Genomic DNA, 20,435 nt, shown 5'->3' with positions numbered 1-20,435 from the left:
TCCCAGACTGACCTGACCCAGGGCCGGACTTTAGGAACTGGTTAGGAAGAGATGGAAATGGAGAGAGCTGTGAAATGCAGCCGGCATTGTGAGACAGAGAAGGGGAGCTGTGTGCTCAGGGCTTGTGATGTCCGCAAACAAGTCTTGTCTATGGCTGTAGCTTTAATTCAAAGAGGAATATTAACATTTAGGAAGACACTTGAGTGAAATAGAATTGTCTATGTCTCTTTGAAGGTTGTGGTAACCTGTGTCTGAAATGTTAATGGATAAGTTACCCTGTGCTAATGGCCAGGATGTTTGGAAGAAGGAAAGTTAAACCTATTGTTTTCTCAGGCCAAAAGGCTGCAGGAAATGTATAAAAACCTTGGGCCACGATCCTTCTTCATCTCAGATCTGCTCTGGGTTTCAAGAGGGGGAAACCTTAAGCCATAAGGACTGAGACCCCCAGTCACTGACTGGAGTCACCCTGAATATGAACTTTGGACTATAACCTCTGGACTATTTCTAAAAGGACTTTTGGCAAATACAAGCTCAGTTCTGCTCTGTATCTGAATCTGAAGAATTGAATTCAAGTCTGTCTGTATATTGATCTTTTAACCAACACACTCTCTCTTTTCTTTTTTAATAAACTTTAGTTTAGTTAATAAGGATTGACTGTAAGTGTGTATCTGGGGTAAGATCTCAGTTATCATTTAACCTGGGTTTGGGGCTTGGTCCTTTGGGGTCAGGGGAACCTTTTCTTTTATATGATGAAATAAGATTTTCAGAGTTTATCATCCTATGTTTGACGTGTGTGTCTGGATGGAGGCCGGAGGCTGGTACTTTAAGGGCACTGCATTGTTTGGACGTCTGAGTACCCAGGGAGGGGCTGAAGAGCTGGCTGGGTAAAGCTGTTTTGGGCTGGCTGGGTAAATCTCAGTATTGGAATATCCACCAGCGTTCGGGTTTGTCTGCCCCGCTCTGTTTGCAGATCACCCTGATTGAGTGACCTCAGCTGGCTCCCACGGGCAGCCCCGTCACAGGGGGGCTGCTTGGGGATCCAGCCTGGCACAGGCCCCAGGATGCTGCTGAAGCCAGGCCGGGCTGGTGCCCCTGGGGTGGCTGGGAAGTCACTGGCAGACCCAGCTGGTTTCCCCATTGTTCAGAGTAAGCAGCGCTGGGGGGTCGGGCAGCCAGGCAGCGCACCCCCATCTCCCAGCCCACGACGGGGAACCACGGACCCAGCCCTGTCAGACCTGCAGGCTCAGCACCGCGCCCGGAGCCCAGGCCTGACCTGGCAGAGGGAGAGGGGCAGGGCTCCCCACGGGGCGGCCTGGCATGGGAAGGGGTGCACTGGATGCAGGCATAGCCAGCCTTGAGCTGCCACTTGGCTCCATTGGCCAGGTACAAAATGGCCCAGGGAGCCCCTCAGCCCCCCTCCCGCCAGGGCCGCCCCCAAATGCCCCCTCCACATGGGCCATCCCCCGCTGTGAGCCCAGGGGCAGCAGGTCCCACCCCGCCCTCAGCCGCAGCTCACACCCCTGAGCTCCACCCCCTGACCCTCTGCATGCACCAGCCGCCCCCGGTGCGGCCCCGGCACGGCGCTCCCTTACCCGTGCTCCGTGGCGCAGAGCGAGCGCAGGCTCAGGTACCAGCTGCCCGTCTGGGGGTACGGGATCCGTAAGCGGGCCAGGCTGGCCGTGCTGTTGACAGACAGCAGGAACCCAGCCAGGGACCCTGCGGGGAGGCAAGCGGCAGTGAGCAGGGGCCGGGCTGCAGGACCTCCCCGCTCTGCGCTGGCAGCCCCATGGGGCCATGGGGGCAATGCTGTGTGGGGGGAGAGTCCCCCACTCCCTGTTATGGTCGCGTCTCCCATCCCCACGCTCCTGCTGCAGTATGCCGGGGACTGAGCTGCCGGGGCAGGAACCCCTTTCCCAGCCCCCTCCCTGCACTGTAGGGGGTGTGGGGCAGCCCATGCTGCAGTGATGGGACCCAGAGCCGCTCCGAGCTCTCCCCGCATGCGGCATGCAGCGGTCGGGGTGTTGCGCGGCCGGCTGGGAACAGCTTTCACTGAACCCAGAGCCGCTGGCTGCAGCTGGATCTGCGTCCTCATGGGGCTGCTCCGGGTTAGCCGGCCTGGTCTAAGCCAGTGACCCGCTCCTGCTCCAGCCCCCTCACCTGCCGATAGCCCCAGGCCCACGCCTCTGGCGCCACCTACTGGGGAGCGCGGAGGTGGGCGCAGGCCAGCCCTCACCTGTCTCACAGGTGACAGACGCGTTGTCTCCTGCCATCAGCGGGACCTCGTGGGTCAGACACCCAAAGACCGTCACGTTCTCCCCCCGCAGGGACGACTGAAAGGGACAGAGCCCAACACTGAGTTCCTGACACTCCAGCCTGGACCCCCACAGCTCTGCCACTGTCCCCCCAACCCTGAGCCGCTGTCCCCCCCATCCCAGCCCTGGGCTCCCCACAACCCCACAGCTCTGCTGGTGCCCCCCAACCCGCAGCCTGCCCATCCCAGCCCTGGGCACCCACCAACCTCCACAGCTCTGCCAGTGCCCCCCAATCCTCAACCCCACCATCCCAGCCCCAGGCTCCCCACAGCCCTGCCAGTGCCCCAGCCCCTGAGCCATGGTGCCCTGCCCTCGCCATGGGGGGGTCTCTCACCACATTGAGTTTGAGCTCCAGGTTGAGCACCCCCCCGCTGTCCAGCACTGGCAGCAGGCTAATGCCGAAGACAGCGGGCCGGTTGGGCGGCACCGAGACGTTGGGCCCGAAGAAGATGTAGAAGTGGACAGAGAAGGTGTCGAGCTCGTTGCGCAGCGTGGGCCGGATGGGCCAGCAGCACTCGCCGGGGGGCGGCCCAGCTGGAGGCGGCTGGGTGCCCTTCGGCGTGGCGGGGGGCAGGCTCTCCCCCAGCGACAGGCTGACTAAGGCACCGAAGGACTGAGGCATGTTCATGGCAGCAGCGGGGAGCAGGACAGGGGCCCGGGACAGACCGGGCCTGGAGCAGTCTGCAGGGAACGAGGGCAGTGCCGTCACCAGGCTTCTGGGCTGCCCTCCGGACCAGCCCCAGCACCTGGCCCCAGCCCTGCCCCCTGGCGGGTCTCTCTTTCCAGAGAGTCCCAGGCCAGAAGGCGCCGCTGTGACCAGTCTCCCCCAGCATCACCCAGGCCAGGGACCCACCCCGCCCCTGTGCTAACCGCTGGGCAGATCTCTCGGAAACCAGCCACTCTGGATTTCACAACTGCCAGGGATGGAGACACCACCCCAGCCCTTGTGAAGCTGGTTCTGCTGCCAGCAAAGACAGGCCTGGCGCTGCCCACAGCCGGTCTCAGAGGCACGGCCTGCCCTGCCCAAGTTCGGGGCGGCTCTGCCGCAGAGCTGGGGAGAGAACCCAGGCGTCCTGGCTTTCAGCCTCCACCCCCACACTCCTCCCAGAGCCCGGATGGGGCCCAGCCCCTGCCCCCCGGACTCCAGTGGGAACTGCACAGGGGCAGGTCCTGGGCTCTGGGGTGGTTACCCCGACAGCCAAGGTCCCCGCCAGCCACCCCGCGGCCCAGCCCCACGGCTCTCACCTGTGAGCTGCACAGTGAGCTGGAAGCGGATGGGGCCCGGCACGCCCAGGGCCTTCTCCAGCAGCACGTAGTACCAGTGGTGCCAGAGGGGCCGCTCCAGGGCCAGCTGGCAGGGCGCCCGCTCCCGGCAGTCCAGCGCGGTGGAGTTGTGCAGCGGGGGGGCCTTGGCTCGCACCTTCAGCCAGAGCGGGCAGCTCGCGGCGCTGCGGTCCCCCGCCCGGCAGCCCAGCACCTGCACCAGTACCTGCGACGTGTGGCTGGGCACAAAGACCCTGCCGGGGAGGGGAAGCGTGAGCCCCGCGGGGACCCCCATGGTGAGGCTGGTGCTGCCCCCCCCCCGAGACCATGTGCCCCATGCCAGGAGCCAGGCCCCCTCCTGTGGGCCACGCACAACCCAGGATGCTCCCCTCCCCCCTGGTCATGGGGGGCTGGTGCCCTGTGACCCCGGGGTCAGTGGGAGCTTGGACTGAGTCTGCCCGCGGGGGAACCGGCTTGGGGGACAGGTGTCCCCCTGAGAATGGGGGAGGGGGGCTGCTGCCATCCCCCCAAAGAGGGGGGCCACGTTCAGCCCTGGCTAGGCTCAGTTATTGGGGTGGGCAGGAAGTGGGGAGATCCCCTGCCACTGAAGGGGACCCCAGCCCCAGCCCCGAGAAGGGAGCTCGTCCCCACCGTTGAGCTGGGAGAGCCCCACAGCAGAGCCCCCGGCACAGAGCAGTGATCCCCCCGAGCAGGGGCCCCCCCTCACTTGTAGAGGCTGGAGCGGCTGTGGGGCGCGATGCTCTGGGCGCTGATGTAGCCGGGGTACAGCACGGCGATCCCCACGAGGCGCTGCACGATGAGCTGCGGCTGGAAGAGGTATTGGCATTCCTCGTACAGACCCTGCGGGTGGGGGCAGTCAGAGCGGGGCTGAGCACCGAGCCTCCCCACCCCGTCACGGCCTGACCCGGGCACCCCCTGACCCCTCCCCCACCGGCCTGCCCACTCCCTTACAGCCCGATCTGGCACACCCCCAACCTGCCCCCCACCCCCTCACAGCCGACCCCTCCCCCTTAGCGCCCCCCACACCCTCATGGCCAGATCTGGGCACCGAGCTTCCCAACCCATCACAGCCAGATCCAGGCACCCCCCCAACCCCTCCCCCACCGGCCTCTCAACCCCATCACGGCCAGATCCGGGCACCCCAACAGTCCCCCTACCCCCTCACAGCCAGAGCCGGGCAACAAGCACCCACGCACACACAATGGCCAGATCCGGGCACCCCTCCCCCTCCTCGATTGGCCTCCCCACCCCCCCACAACCAGATCCGGGCACTGAGTACCCCCACCGCATAACAGCCAGATTTGGGCACTGAGCACGTCCCGCCCCCACCCCCGCAGCCAGAGGAGCCCCAGGCTGCCAGATTGCCGCCAGCCCAGTGCCAAACTGCCCTGTGCCCGGTCACTCACTGACCCCAGCTACCTGTTGGCCTCCGGCCGGAGCTGAGCTGCCCCTCGGCCCCTCCTGGCCTCTGCCTGTGACACGTCACTGCCTGGTCTCCTGCTCCCAGTCCGGCTGGGGGGCTAGTGGGCGGCTGGGCCTGTGCTGTACAGTGGGTGGGACTGGGTGATCTGGGGCCCCTACTGGCCGTGCATTCTGACTCTACCCACTCCGCCCCCCGGTGCCCATGTGGGCCCTGCCCTGCAGCCTGCTGTAACGAAGAAAGGGAAGAAAGGAGAGCAGCAGAATACGGACCCTGGACTTCAGAAAACCAGACTTTGACTCCCTCAAAAACTGATGGGCAGGATCCCCTGGGAGAATAACATGAGGGGGAAAGGAGTCCAGGAGAGCTGGCTGTATTTTAAAGAAGCCTTATTGAGGTTACAGGGACAAATCATCCCGATGTGTAGAAAGAATAGTAAATATGGCCGGCGACCAGCTTGGCTTAACAGTCAAATCCTTGCTGATCTTAAACACAAAAAAGAAGCTTACAAGAAGTGGAAGATTGGACAAATGACCAGGGAGGAGTATAAAAATATTGCTCGGGCATGCAGGAGTGAAATCAGGAGGGCCAAATCACACCTGGAGTTACAGCTAGCAAGAGATGTTAACAGTAACAAGAAGGGTTTCTTCAGGTATGCTAGCCTGTGGGATAGTGTGGGCCCCTTACTGAATGAGGGAGGCAACCTAGTGACAGAGGATGTGGAAAAAGCTAATGTACTCAATGCTTTTTTTGCTTGTGTCTTCACGAACAAGGTCAGCTCCCAGACTACTGCACTGGGCAGCACAGCATGGGGAGGAGGTGACCAGCCTTCTGTGGAGAAAGAAGTGGTTCGGGACTATTTAGAAAAGCTGGATGTGCACAAGTCCATGGGGCCGGATGCGCTGCATATGAGAGTCCTCAAGGAGTTGGCGGATGTGATTGCAGAGCCATTGGCCATTATCTTTGAAAACTCATGGCGATCCGGGGGAAGTCCCGGACGACTGGAAAAAGACTAATGTAGTGCCCATCTTTAAAAAAGGGAAGAAGGAGGATCCTGGGAACTACAGGCCAGTCAGCCTCACCTCAGTCCCTGGAAAAATCATGGAGCAGGTCCTCAAGGAATCAGTTCTGAAGCACTTAGAGGAGAGGAAAGTGATCAGGAACAGTCAGCATGGATTCACCAAGGGCAAGTCATGCCTGACTAATCTAATTGCCTTCTGTGACGAGATAACTGGCTCTGTGGATGAGGGGAAAGCAGTGGACGTGTTGTTCCTTGACTTTAGCAAAGCTTTTAACACGGTCTCCCACAGTATTCTTGCCAGCAAGTTAAAGAAGTATGGGCTGGATGAATGGACTATAAGGTAGATAGAAAGTTGGCAAGATTGTCGGGCTCAACGGGTAGTGATCAATGGCTCCATGTCTAGTTGGCAGCCGGTATCAAGTGGAGTACCCCAAGGGTCGGTCTTGGGGCTGGTTTTGTTCAATATCTTCATAAATGATCTGGAGGATGGTGTGGATTGCACCCTCAGCAAGTTTGCAGATGACACTAAGCTTGCGGGGGAGAGGTAGATACGCTGGAGGGCAGGGATAGGATACAGAAGGCCCTAGACAAATTAGAGGATTGGGCCAAAAGAAATCTGATGAGGTTCAATAAGGATAAGTGCAGGGTCCTGCACTTAGGATGGAAGAATCCAATGCACAGCTACAGACTAGGGACTGAATGGCTCGGCAGCAGTTCTGCGGAAAAGGACCTAGGGGTGACAGTGGACGAGAAGCTGGATATGAGTCAGCAGTGTGCCCTTGTTGCCAAGAAGGCCAATGGCATTTTGGGATTTATAGGTAGGGGCATTGCCAGCAGATCAAGGGACGTGATCGTTCCCCTCTATTCGACATCGGTGAGGCCTCATCTGGAGTACTGTGTCCAGTTTTGGGCCCCACACTACAAGAAGGATGTGGATAAATTGGAGAGAGTCCAGCGGAGGGCAACAAAAATGATTAGGGGTCTGGAACACATGAGTTATGAGGAGAGGCTGAGGGAACTGGGATTGTTTAGTATGCGGAAGAGAAGAATGAGGGGGGATTTGATAGCTGCTTTCAACTACCTGAAAGGGGGTTCCAAAGAGGATGGAGCTTGGCTGTTCTCAGTGGTAGCTGATGACAGAACAAGGAGTAATGGTCTCAAGTTGCAGTGGGGGAGGTCTAGGTTGGCTATCAGGAAACACTATTTCACTAGGAGCATGGTGAAGCACTGGAATGCGTTACCTAGGGAGGTGGTGGAATCTCTTTCCTTAGAAGTTTTTAAGGTCAGGCTTGACAAAGCCCTGGCTGGGATGATTTAATTGGGGATCGGTCCTGCTTTGAGCAGGGGGTTGGGCTAGATGACCTCCTGAGGTCCCTTCCAACCGTGATATTCTATGATTCTATGATACTATGATAAGTGGGAATTCTGCATGTTGTGCATGAATTCGAGGTGTGCCTCAGTTTCCCCTCTGTGCTGCATGCGTAACTAGGTGGTGGCAAAAGGTGGTTTATTCTTGGTAGAGGCCCAGGTGAGGCTGCTGCCTGGCTCAGACAATGGCCTGGACATTTTGTTACCTAGCCACTGCCGGCTCTGGGGCCCACCCTCTGCAAGAGGCCAGGCGCCTGCAACCAGCAGGAGAACAAAGACCTGAGGGGGAAGCCAGGTGACCTGATATGCCTAGAAAACAGATCACGGGATGGCAGAGGGGCCCAGTGGGGATCAGTGCGTGGGCCGCGGGAAGCAGGACACACACTCCTGCCTGGGGACTTGAGGGGGGTCAGGAGAGCTTGGGGCTCGGCACGGTCTGTGCTTGTCCCACACAGCCAGGAACCCTCCTGCTGCTGCCCTGCTGGCTGGGAGTCACTGAGAGTCAGGAACTCGGGGGGCACCACTCCCTTTGGGGGTGCAGCCTCTCCGAGGGGTCTGGTTGAGGGGACTCGCTGCAGGGAGCTCCCAGCTTGACCCAGGCATGCTGGAGGCTCCGAGGGTTGGTCCCAGGAGGCAGGGACACTGAGGGGCTGACCCCAGTGAGAGTGTGACCCTCAGGGAGCTGAGGCACAGAGAGGTCCCCTGGCCTGCAGCTCTGTGACCCCTGGCCTCTCTGCGGGGTCCTTCCCACGGGGCTCGCCTGCTCTCACCAGGCCTTCCGCGACCAGCAGGCCTTCCCGGCCCTTCTCCTGGGGCCAGGCCTCCGGCCGCATTCCCAGGCCACCAGCATCTGGGCTCCACAGAGCTCCTGAACCCACACGTCAGCCCCTTGGTTCTGGGGCCCCAGCCCACCACCTGGGGCTGTGACTAAGGCAGGCCACCCCAGCCCAGGGAGCCTCTCTGAAGGCTTGCTGCTCCCCCAGCTGGTCACCCTCCTGGGGGTACCCCTGCAGCTGGCTTTTCAGGAGGTGGCTCCAGATTTACACTTGGCCCCATTTCCCCAGCAGATCTGCTGCTCCCCTGAACATCTGTTTCCTTAAAGGGGCCATGTCCCAGATCAGGGCTTGGCTGGCCCCGGGGCCACTACCCCTGAAAGGGGACAGACCCCCGGTACAGCACTCCTCTGCCCACAGGCTCACCTGTCACAGCTTGGCAGCCTCTGCCACAGAAATTGATGGGGAGCCCCCTGCCCCTCCCCCAGACAGAGCCATGGGCAGCCCCCTGCCCCTCCCCCAGACACAGCCATGGGGAGCCCCCTGCCCTTCCCCCAGACACAGCCATGGGGAGCCCCCTGCCTCTCCCCCAGACAGAGCCATGGGGAGCCCCCTGCCCCTCCCCTAGACACAGCAATGGGGAATCCTCCTCCCCTCCCGCAGACAGAGCCATGGGGAACTCCCCTCTCCCCTCCTTCAGACAGAACAATGGGGAACCCCCTTCTCCTCCCCCAGACACAGCCATGGGGAATCCCCCTCCCTCAGTCAGAGCAATAGGGGCCTTGCCCTCCACCGGCCCAGCCTGGGGCAGCTCTAGTGCCCCACAGGGCATTGGCTTGTCCCTGCCTCTGGTGTCGGGGGTGGGGACACGGCCATTAACCTTCCCCTGCTGGCCCCTCACCTTGACAGAGATCTTGCCCTCATCCTTGGGCAGGTGGGCGGCCAGGAACCAGTCTCCGGGCAGCGGGCTGGTGATGTTGAACACCCCGGTGGTGCGGTTCGGCAGGCTCCAGGTGAGGGTGAGCGTGAAGGAGCCGGGGACGGCTGTGTCCCGGGGGAAGTGGGTGTGGAGGGGGGCGATGATGGGGGGAGCCCCGGAGCGGAAATACCTGCAGGGCAGAGAGCGCGTGAGCGGGCGGAGGGAGGGCAGAGAGCAGCCCAGCAGGGCGATCCCGGGAGGTGGCAGGGAGAGACCCCGCGGTCCCAGTGTGGGGCAAGGCCCCCCTCGCCGTGTGTTGTGTCGCCCCGGCAGGCGGGTTTACAGCCCAGGCTCCTTTGCCCTAAGGGCAGGTGGGAGCGAGGGGCCTTGCAGCCCTAGGGGAGAGTCACGTGTCCCCAGAAGGGGGCCGATGCCTGCACGACACTCCCTATGTGCCAGCCCACCTGGGCCCCGCCCCAGAGGAATCCAGGCACCGGAGTCCTGGGCCCGCACCAAGCCCCCAGCCTCCCCCACCCCGACACCCACACGGTGACGCTGCGGTCCGGGCACCGGTCCCCGAAGGTGCCGCCCTGCTCCTTGAAGGTGATGAGGTTCCAGACGGCGACCAGGGTGTCCTCAGGGATGCGGAAGTGGAAGAGCTCGATGCTGGCAAAGGAGCGGAAGGGGCTCAGCTTGCGCGGCGTGCGGGTGAAGTAATCAGTCACAAAGAGCCCGTCTGCAAGAGGGCATGGAGGGGGGAGGGGAAGGAAGAGGGGCCATGAGCCAGAATGGCCTGGGATGTAGGAATTCCCAGCCAGCTGCCCATGGGCCCATCAAGCCCGGTCTCCTGGCGCTGACAGGGCCCAGCACCAGCTGCCTCAGAGGGAGGGGCAGGAAACCCCTGGTGGCCAGCTGCAGAACAGCTTGTCCATGGGGGAGTTCCCCCAACCCCCTCAGCTGCAGCTGGCTCATCCTATGTCCCTTCCATTCTCCTCCTCTCTGATGTGCCTGGCTGCCCTCCTGCTCCCCAGGAGTGGCTGATCCTTGACGGAGCCCTGTGGCAGTGAGTTCCGCAGGCCCATGGTGCACCATGTGCAGAAAGCTTTTCCGTTGCCCCTTACGAATTTGCTGCCCTTCAGTTCCTGGAGTGCACCCTCGCCTGGTGTCAGGAGGGCGGGTGAAGGGCAGCCCCAGCCTCCCGTCTCTAACCACTCGCTACCCTGTGCCCCTGTCACATCCCAGCCCTGATTCCTCCCAGCACTCCTAGACGCTTCAGATGGGAGGGAGGGGTTCTCGTGGCCCCACTCTGAGCCTGTCTCTGAGCCCCTTGAATTTCCAGCCTCCTTGATAGAGGTGACCCGCACTCGGGTCCATCACGCCCCTGTGACTCCTCAGCATCGCTCATGTCCCTGTCCCTTGCCCAGCTGCTGCGTCACACCCTGTCCTGCCCCAATCTCTCCACCCATCGACCCGGCTCCCCCACAAGCCAGGACACACGGCCCCCACCCCCCGCACAGCTGCCTCAGTGCTTCAAACTGACAGAGGTTTGGAAAGTCCAGATCAGCAGAGTCAGAGGGGTCTCCCCCCCCCAGCCCTCCCCCGGTGCTGAGCAAGCAGGTGCAGGGCTTGCCCGGGGCTCAGCGCTGGCCAGACCCCAGCCTGGTGGGGCTATCTGTCTGGCTGCTTTCAGGCTCCCAGTTCGGCTCTCCTCTGGGTCACCCTTGGGGGTGCCTGTTCCGGCACTCTGGGGCTGATCCCCTTTATATCCAGTGTCTCCCGAAGGGGGTGGGGGCAGGGCAAGCCACGCAGGGAGCGCGGCCTCAGGGCAGGTGGGAAACACTAACGCACAGGGTGCGGCGACACCAGCCAGGTACATGCACCCTGCACCCACAGCAGCCCTAGGGTGAACGGGGGCTGGGCACCAAGCCCTTCTGTGCCCCTGCACGGAGTCAGGGCAGACCTCTGAGCCAGGCCAGGATCGCTGTGGCCCCTACAACAGCTCTGGCATCAGACTCCGAGGAAGGGGACACGTGTGCCATGCACCCGGTGCCACGCAAGGCTGTGAACGCCGTGTGCCACGTGCCAGGCCGCACCATGCATGCCCTGTGCCACGCGGGGACATGCATGCCGTGCTATCCAGGCATGCAGAGCCACGCTGGACTGTGTTGGGCCAAGAAGGCCAAGCTCCTGGTAGCTGGGGCAAGGTGTGTTTGGAATGAAGCCTTCGCTCCCAGCTGCCTGCCTGCTCCATGCAGCGAATGGACCCAGCGGTCCCCGCAGCGCCCGGCAGCTGGTGCCGTGTGGGATCTGCCCGGGGTGAGATGTGTCCCCCGGCCCCTCATCCTGCCCCAGCAGGGGTTCTGCTGCTCCATCGCTGAGGGGCAGCACCTCTCCCCAGCCGCAGGAGCACGCTCCTTTGAACGTTTCAGGGGGGCCCTGAGGGCCTCATGCTGGGCCCCTGCAAGGAGGATTCTGCCCTGCAGCCCTGTTGAAAAGGCAGCCTTGTCCTCACTGCCCCATAGGAGCACATGCTGCCAGGTACCCACAGGGCCTCTGCCCCACGGCACCCACGTGGGAGCCCTCTGACAGCTCCGTGCCATCTGCTGCACCATGGAGGGACCTGGAGATCCTCCCTGTCCAGCACACGCCATGCCAACGGTGACCTCCTGCTCCCACCACCTCAGGCTGGGTCCGGTCCTGGCTCTGGCTGGCCCAGGGGCAAGCTTGCCTTTCCCCAAGCACCAGTCCCTTCCCGGGGCAGCGGGCATGGCCTTCTGGGGCTGCTTTGCCACAGCGCAGAGAAGAGGAATGAGACCATGATACAATGGAAGCAGAGCCAAGGGAGGCACCTCAGGACGCCCAGCCCCATCCAGAGGCAGAGCCGGCCTGGTGCAGGACGAGCACAGGGCAAACCACATGGGCCACGTTCTCTGGGGTGGGTGAGAAACAGACCGTCACACATGGGGGTGTTTGGGGGCCGGGGACACCAGGCTGTGAGCCAGCCTCTCCGTATTCCCCCATCTCGGCGGCGGGACTGGGCTGTGCCTCGCCGGCTCAGCTGACCTGCGCTGGGAATATTGCTGTAGCAAGCCCAGGAGTTCTCCGCCAGTCAGGGCAGAGGCTGCTCTGCCAGCCCCTGGCCCGGATGATGCTGCCTGGGGAGCAGACGCGCCGTGTCTCCTGCCCTCGGCCTGGGGGAGGTGGGATCTGGCTCCCACTGGCTGGGTTGCCATGGGCCTGGCAGTGATCGCATCAAAGCAGGAGGCTGGTGATGGGAGCTGAGCTGAGCATCACTGTCCCTGGTGGGACTGAGCTTCCTGCGCAACCATCACAAGAGCCGGAATGATCGTGGCCAAGTGTTCCTCCCCGGGAACTCGCCAGGCAATTGCCAAGCATCCCCGGCAGCACTCACGCCCGGGCTCCAGGGGGGACGAACAGGAGAGACATTAATTACAGCCCCCGCCAGCAAGCCTGCGAGCCACAGTGACGGGAAACCCCAGCAGGAGCCAGTCCCGGGCAGGGACCTCAGGCCTGGTGCTGGGGCTGTGGCCTGGGTGTCTGCTCAGCACAGTTCATCGCCGCGGGAGCAGGGTGGCCCGAGCAGCGTCTGGGCACTGAACCCACCACTCCTCGTGTGTGTGCGTGTGGGCTGGGGTGCGTGTGTAGATAGGTGTGTGCAGACGCAGCCAGCCGTACCCCGACAGACATACCCCTTTGCCTGGAGCAAAGGCTGTGTCTCCGATTGCCCTCACCGTCAGTACAAGTGCTGCCAAGCTGAGCCATAGCTCAAGGGAACCCACCCAATCTCCCCCTCCGCCCCCCTTCCCATGGGAATGCGCCCGTCATGTGCCCAAAGCCAGCCATTCTGCATTAACCCCATGCCCTGGGCGCTGGTGGAAATATCTCTACTTCCACCCTGAGAATAAACCCAGCTCCTGCTGCATGGCAGCTGCCCCCTGCCCAGGTGCGTCGGTGACCCTCGCAGGTGGGGTCAGTGATCCCACGCAGCCAGGCAGGGTGACTCCCCAGCCCTGAGTCTCACCCTCCCCATCACAGGGCTGGCTGGGGGCACAGGAACCTGGCCCAGACCCCCACGGGCGGGGATCCCCAATGGATGGAGATTGAGCAACTCCCCAGGCAGCAGCAGGGGGGAGGCAGGGACCTAGCTGCCGGCAAGGGCCATGAGGCTGGGTGGTGACACCACCCAGGGAGCGGATGGGATGCAGGGGGTGTCACTATGGGAGGGTGTCAGGGTGTGTGGGGATGACACGGGGTCAGAGCGGGGTAGGGTGGCATGGTGGGGGTAGGTACTGGGATGTAATGGGAGGAGGGGGTTCTCAGAATGGGGGAGGGGAGATGGCAGAGCGATTGCTTTGAAGCCTATGAGTGATTTGGGACTGTGGTCAACCGTACCCATCACCCCAGCGTCTGACCACCCAGTGCCAGGCCGCGAGCACCCAGCACTGTCACACCATGGGGCTCAGCACGGGGCAAAGAGACAGCTCCCCCTGGCCCCCCGGGGATCAGCACCGGGACAGGACAGCTCCCCCTGGCCCTCCCCCGCCGGGGATCAACACCGGGACAGGACAGCTCCCCCAGACCCCCCCGGGGATCAGCACAGGGGCAGGGACCCCCCCAACCTCCCCCTGGGGATCAGCACCGGGACAGGACAGCTCCCCCCGGCCCCCCCGCCGGGGATCAGCACCGGGACAGGACAGCTCCCCCTGGCCCCCTCCCCGGGAATCAGCACCAGGACAGGACAGCTCCCCTTGGTCCCCCTCCCCGGGGATCAGCACCGGGACAGGACAGCTCCCCCTGGCCCCCTCCCCGGGAATCAGCACCAGGACAGGACAGCTCCCCTTGGTCCCCCTCCCCGGGGATCAGCACCGGGACAGGACAGCTCCCCCTGGCCCCCTCCCCGGGAATCAGCACCAGGACAGGACAGCTCCCCTTGGTCCCCCTCCCCGGGGATCAGCACCGGGACAGGACAGCTCCCCCCGGCCCTCCACCAGGGATCAGCACTGGGACAGGACAGCTCCCCCCGGCCCCCCCACCGGGGATCAGCACTGGGACAGGACAGCTCCCCCCGGCCCCCCACCGGGGATCAGCACCGGGACAGGACAGCTCCCCCCGGCCCCTCCCCGGGGATCAGCACCGGGACAGGGACAGCTCCCCCCGGCCCCCCACCGGGGATCAGCACCGGGACAGGACAGCTCCCCCCGGCCCTCCACCGGGGATCAGCACCGGGACAGGACATCTCCCCCCGGCCCCTCCCCGGGGATCAGCACCGGGACAGGACAGCTCCCCCCGGCCCCTCCCCGGGGATCAGCACCGGGACAGGACAGCTCCCCCCGGCCCTCCACCAGGGATCAGCACCGGGACAGGACAGCTCCCCCGGCCCCCCACCGGGGATCAGCACCGGGACAGGACAGCTCCCCCCGGCCCTCCACCGGGGATAAGCACCGGGACAGGACAGCTCCCCCCGGCCCTCCACCAGGGATCAGCACCGGGACAGGACAGCTCCCCCCGGCCCCTCCCCGGGGATCAGCACCGGGACAGGACAGCTCCCCCCGGCCCCTCCCCGGGGATCAGCACCGGGACAGGACAGCTCCCCCCGGCCCCCCACCGGGGATCAGCACCGGGACAGGACAGCTCCCCCCGGCCCCTCCCCGGGGATCAGCACCGGGACAGGACAGCTCCCCCCGGCCCTCCACCAGGGATCAGCACCGGGACAGGACAGCTCCCCCCGGCCCCTCCCCGGGGATCAGCACCGGGACAGGACAGCTCCCACAGGATCCCCCCACCCCGGCCCCGCAGGCTCCCCCCCGCCCCCCCAACCCCCCGCCCCCGCCCCTCCCACCCCCCTCCCCGGCCCCGCAGCCCCCTCACCGGCCAGGGGCCCCGCGCCGAGCAGCAGCAGCAGCAGCAGCAGCCGCCGGGCCATGCCTCGCGCCGCGCTCCCGGGCCCCGCACCATCCCCGCAGCCGCCCGCAGCCATGACGTCAGGCCCCGCGCCTGCCCATTGGCCCGGCGCACGCCGGTCGCCCTGCAGGCCGCCGACGATTGGCCGAGCCGCTGCCACTCACCGCGTCGGCCCGCCCCTGATGCTGCTGCTCCAGGGGCCGCTGCTTCCCCGCTGCCCGGCGGCCGGGGCGGGAATGGGGCGGAGCGGGGCGGGGGGGAGGGAATGGGGTGGAGGTGGGTTGGGGTGGGATGGGGCGGAGCGGGGCGGGGGGGAGGGAATGGGGTGGAGGTGGGGCAGAGCAGGGGAATGGAGGTGGGGTGGGGCAGGGCGGAGCAGGGGCGGGGGGAGGGAATGGGGTGGAGTGGGGTGGAGGTGGGGCAGAGCAGGGGAATGGAGGTGGGGTGAGGTGGGGCAGGGCGGAGCAGGGGCGGGTGGCGGGAATGGGGTGAGATGGGGGTGGAGGCGGGTTGGGGTGGGATGGGGCGGAGTGGGGCTGGGGGGAGGGAATGGGGTGAGATGGGGGTGGAGGTGGGTTGGGGTGGGATGGGGCGGAGCAGGGGCAGGGGGAGGGAATGGGGTGAGATGGGGGTGGAGGCGGGTTGGGGTGGGATGGGGCAGAGTGGGGCAGAGCAGGGGAATGGAGGCGGGTTGGGGTGGGATGGGGCAGGGCTGGGCTGGGGGGAGGGAATGGGGTGGAGTGGGGTGGAGGTGGGGCGGAGCAGGGGAATGGAGGCGGGTTGGGGTGGGATGGGGCAGGGCTGGGCTGGGGGGAGGGAATGGGGTGGAGTGGGGTGGAGGTGGGGCAGAGCAGGGGAATGGAGGTGGGGTGAGGTGGGGCAGGGCGGAGCAGGGGCGGGTGGCGGGAATGGGGTGAGATGGGGGTGGAGGCGGGTTGGGGTGGGATGGGGCAGAGTGGGGCAGAGCAGGGGAATGGAGGCGGGTTGGGGTGGGATGGGGCAGGGCTGGGCTGGGGGGAGGGAATGGGGTGGAGTGGGGTGGAGGTGGGGCGGAGCAGGGGAATGGAGGCGGGTTGGGGTGGGATGGGGCAGGGCTGGGCTGGGGGGAGGGAATGGGGTGGAGTGGGGTGGAGGTGGGGCAGAGCAGGGGAATGGAGGTGGGGTGAGGTGGGGCAGGGCGGAGCAGGGGCGGGTGGCGGGAATGGGGTGAGATGGGGGTGGAGGCGGGTTGGGGTGGGATGGGGCAGAGTGGGGTGGAGCAGGGGAATGGAGGTGGGTTGGGGTGGGATGGGGCGGAGTGGGGCTGGGGGGAGGGAATGGGGTGAGATGGGGGTGGAGGTGGGTTGGGGTGGGATGGGGCGGAGCAGGGGCAGGGGCAGGGGGAGGGAATGGGGTGAGATGGGGGTGGAGGTGGGGCGGAGCAGGGGAATGGAGGCGAGTTGGGGTGGGATGGGGCAGGGCTGGGCTGGGGGGAGGGAATGGGGTGGAGTGGGGTGGAGGTGGGGCGGAGCAGGGGAATGGAGGCGGGGCTGGGTGACACCTGGCACCTGACGTGGGATCAGGGCCTGTCGCAGCCCTGTGGAGCGCGCAGGGCACCGGGCCTCATGCTCCTGCCGGGAGATTTGCTCTTCGGGACGGTCCGTGCCGGGAGCTGAGTGGGTCCGGAAGGGGAGGCTGCGGCACATGGTTCTCCACGGCTGGGATCTCGGCACAACGATGTCCCCTGAGCTCCCACAAAGGAGGCAGCCGGGGGTGCGTCTGGGCTCCCGCGTTCGTGTCAGAACGTGGGCTCCAGTGTTCAGCCTGCATTCACACTCGGCCCACGGAGGGAGGTTACGGCTCCGCCATTACTGGGAGAGGCCCAGTGGTGGGACCTAGCTGGGACCCCATAGCCTGGGGTCTATCCCCTGCGCTGCCCCAGACCCCAGCCTGCTCCCCTTAAAGTCAGTGGGAGGGAGAGGAGGAGTTGAGGGGTGAGCGTGAGGTCCTGGGCCCTGGGCTGATGTCATAGAGCCCGGGGGTGAGGTCATGGGGCCCGGGGGTGAGGTCATAGTGCCTTGGGGTGATGCCCTGGGGCCCTGGGTGTGCGCGCACTGGGTGTGTTTGTCCCTCAGTCAGTAACGTCCACCAGTCTTGCTGGCCTGGGGGCGACGCCCTCCAGGCTCCCCGCACCATGGCGCTGGCCCCAGGGGAAGCTGTGCTGGCTGGCGCACGGAATGACCTGGGGCTCTGGTCGCCTGAGGAGATGCCCTCCCTCGCCAGCCCTTCTCACTGCTCTCGGACCAGGCCCGCGGCTGCGCAGCTGCAGAGGGAGGCTCTGGGCCCATGAGTGTGAACACACAGCTGCCCACGGCCTGCCCCGAGGCCCTTCCTCAGCAGCAGCTGCAGCCTCTGGCGTGGGGGCCTGGCGGGGTGGCCCGTGGCCCTGGGATTTCACAGCAGCCCACACTGGAGCGGGGGCTCGGGTGGCCAGGCCAGGCAGGGGAGGTGCCCGCCAGGCCCTGCTGTGCAGCCAGAGGGGCTGAAGAGCCCCCGGGGGCAGTGCAAGAGGCTGGGGCTGGGCATGCTGCAAACATGCCACAGAGAGCTGGGCCAGAGCGGGGCATCGGCACTCGGGGGGCACAATGGGCCCAATCGCTGTGGGAGAAGGTCCTTGGGCACGTGCAGTGGGCCCCATGGAGCTGGGCCCGGGTCACATAGTCACTGTCAGAGACCGGAGACCCAGCTCTATGGGGACACTTACCCCTGTCTGGCCATTGACAGTTTGCAGCCCCTGCTCCATCATCCCAGGGCCCTTCCTGTTGGCCCCAGTCCCAATGGCCCATTCCCACCAACCCCAAGAGCCCCAGCCCCGGGGCCCTGATCCCTGTTGGGGCCTGTGAGGCACCCAGCTTGATGGGCCCCTGATCCCTCTTGGGCTGTGTAGGGCCCCAGGCCTGATGGGGCCCTGATCCCAGCTGGGAATCGAGAGGCATTAGCAATACCAAGGATGATGGCTCTGGTTTCGCTCTGGTAACCCTGCGACTGATTAGCCACACTGGTCGCCAGCGGGCCCTACGGCTGGCGGGGGGTGGGGCGGCTGTGGGGCTTCAGCTGCAGGGCAGGGAGGGAGGTGTGGGGCAGGGGTATGCAGATCCCACAGTCCCTGGTTAGCTGGTTTGCCTAGTATTTCCCCCAGAGACCCGGCCTCACGGTCGAGCGCAGGATCCCCGGGCAGGCAGTGCCCCCTGGTGGGGAAACAGCACAGAGCCGGCCAGGATGCACCGACCTCTTCCGCCAGCCGCGAAACAGACGGTCCCTCTCACCGCGAATCACAGCACTATTCCGCTTACTGCCAGGGCCAAAGGCCGCGTTGCGGCCCCCAGGTCAATTGCGCCACAGAACGGGGACATGTGACCTCGTTAGAGCCCCCCGAGAGGGGGATGTGTGACCCCGTTAGAGCCCCCCGAAAACCCGGTGGAACAGGAACGTGACCTCGTTAGAGCCCCCGGGAGCCCGGTGGAACGGGGGAGTGTGACCTCGTCAGTGCGGTCAAGCTGTCCTGCATTCGGAGCCATTGCTAGGCACAAGCATACTAAGCAATTGCTTAGGGCCCCAAGCTCAAGGGGGCCCGTGTGCTGTGTGGGTGGGGGGACCCCACCAAAAGATTCCTGCTTCCCGAGCATGGAACCAGCCTCAGGACAGCCCGCTGGGAACCAAGGGCACCCCCCAGACCGGCTGTATCACTAACCAAGTATCACGCAAAAAGAACAGGAGGACGTGTGGCACCTTAGAGACTAACCCATTTATTTGAGCATGAGCTTTCGTGAGCTACAGCTCACTTCATCGGATGCATGATGCAGATGCTTCATCCGATGAAGTGAGCTGTAGCTCACGAAAGCTCATGCTCAAATAAATGGGTTAGTCTCTAAGGTGCCACAAGTCCTCCTTTTCTTTTTGCGGATACAGACTAACACGGCTGCTACTCTGAAACCTGTCAAGTATCACGTGTGAACCCTCAGGCACCGCTGGAGTCCCAGACAGTCCCCGTGGGCGTGCCACGCTGTCGTCAGCTCCCTGGGACGGACGGTGTCACGGAGTGTGGGGGAGTCCGGGGCCTGCACCCCTCTTCCTGGGATTCACTGGGACTCTCCGCCAACCAGCAAAACAGAAGGTTTATTGGACAACAGGAGCACAGTCCCAAACAGAGCTTGTGGGTACAACCAGGACCCCTCAGTCAAGTCCTTCTGGGGGAGCAGGGAGCTTAGACCCCAGCCCTGGGGTTCCCTGTGTTCCTCCACCCAGCCCCAAACTGAAACTAACCCCCCACCCCCCGCAGGCTCCCTCCTGCAGCCTTTGTCCAGTTTCCCCGGGAAAAGGTGTCACCTCCCCCTCCCCCTCCCAGCTCAGGTGACAGGCTCTCAGGTCTCCCATCCCCAGTGAAACCCCCCTGCCACATTCCCAGGTCAACACTCCCCCATCCCTGCTGTGTCACAGATGGTCCCTCTCACCACGAATCACAGCACTATTCCGGTTACTGCCAGGGCCAAGGGCCCCATCATGGCCCCTAGATCCCTCCCCAAAGCTAGCGGCTGCAGCCAGTTATGTAATGAACTCTGGCCAGGCTGATGGCTAGGAAAGGAAAATAAAAGAGGCATTGACAAGGTTAAAGACAAACAAACACACAAACGAGTCCCAGTTGTAGGTTTCAAAGAGTAATAGAAGTGTCTATAAAAGCCAGCTCTGTGTGTCCTTAGGCCTAAGCCACGTGGAGCAGGGGGGATCTCTTGCCATGCCCCCCAGAGTGCAAGCAGCAGTGAGATACCGGCCCCCTTTGTAGCGGGATTTGTTCCCTTTTCCTTTGAGCATGCGCCAGGGGTCCCATCATGCTGCCTGTCACACTGCTCTTTCCGAGATGCCTTTCAAGGTCGGATGCACTAAGTCCATCCTAGCCTTTAACTTCTCTTTAAAATGAGGGACGGACTCCCCTCCCAGCTCCTGCCTCCTCTGTCCTGCCCTGCCAGAAGCCTCACATCACAGCTAGGAGGCCCTGTCATGGACTCCCAGGACTCGTGCTCTCTCCTGACCCCGTACGGTCCCTGAGGAGAACCCCCTTCAGTGTGACAGCTCTTCTTGGGGGTCCACTCACTCTCAGGGGTCCAGCCCCTCTGCCTCCTGGAACCGCACCTCTCTGAGCCTTATCCCGCTTGTCTCTGCCATGGGCCCCCTTGGGGAGCCCCCTCGCTCTGGACCCCCAGGGCCTCCACGGCCAGAGGAATAATCCCCCTGATCTCTAGGCTGGAGCGACTCTCAGACAGCATAACACAGGAGGGTTTATTGAACGTCTGTACACAACACAGGAAACTCTCTGGCCTCAGGCCTGGCCTCCCTCAGCCCAGCACATCTAGGGCCGTCCCACATCCAGGGGGGCTCTGGC

The 20,435-nt window shown here is 64.0% G+C and overlaps 1 protein-coding gene across 2 annotated transcripts in view; it reads right to left on the bottom strand.

Annotated features, from left to right (window-relative positions):
• Nucleotides 1-15,073, bottom strand: part of TMEM8B (transmembrane protein 8B) — a 57,461-nt gene extending 42,388 nt beyond the window's left edge. Inside the window, exons 1-8 of one of the 2 annotated variants that reach the window (XM_073343270.2) lie at nucleotides 14,987-15,073; nucleotides 9,644-9,833; nucleotides 9,080-9,287; nucleotides 4,303-4,403; nucleotides 3,558-3,829; nucleotides 2,647-2,993; nucleotides 2,234-2,330; nucleotides 1,593-1,716 (exon numbers count right to left, since the gene is read on the bottom strand). In XM_073343270.2, coding sequence (XP_073199371.2) covers nucleotides 1,593-1,716; nucleotides 2,234-2,330; nucleotides 2,647-2,993; nucleotides 3,558-3,829; nucleotides 4,303-4,403; nucleotides 9,080-9,287; nucleotides 9,644-9,833; nucleotides 14,987-15,041 — 1,394 coding nt within the window. In that variant the 5' untranslated portion in view covers nucleotides 15,042-15,073. Of the gene's footprint in view, nucleotides 1-1,592; nucleotides 1,717-2,233; nucleotides 2,331-2,646; nucleotides 2,994-3,557; nucleotides 3,830-4,302; nucleotides 4,437-9,079; nucleotides 9,288-9,643; nucleotides 9,834-14,986 lie in introns of both variants that reach the window. The other variant, XM_073343271.2, reaches the window with a different exon arrangement.
• Between the last annotated feature and the right edge of the window lie 5,362 nt (nucleotides 15,074-20,435).

Source organism: Lepidochelys kempii, chromosome 5 (assembly GCF_965140285.1).
Source record: "Lepidochelys kempii isolate rLepKem1 chromosome 5, rLepKem1.hap1, whole genome shotgun sequence".
Lineage (NCBI taxonomy): Eukaryota > Metazoa > Chordata > Testudines > Cheloniidae > Lepidochelys > Lepidochelys kempii.
This window is presented reverse-complemented; position numbering and strand designations above follow the sequence as displayed.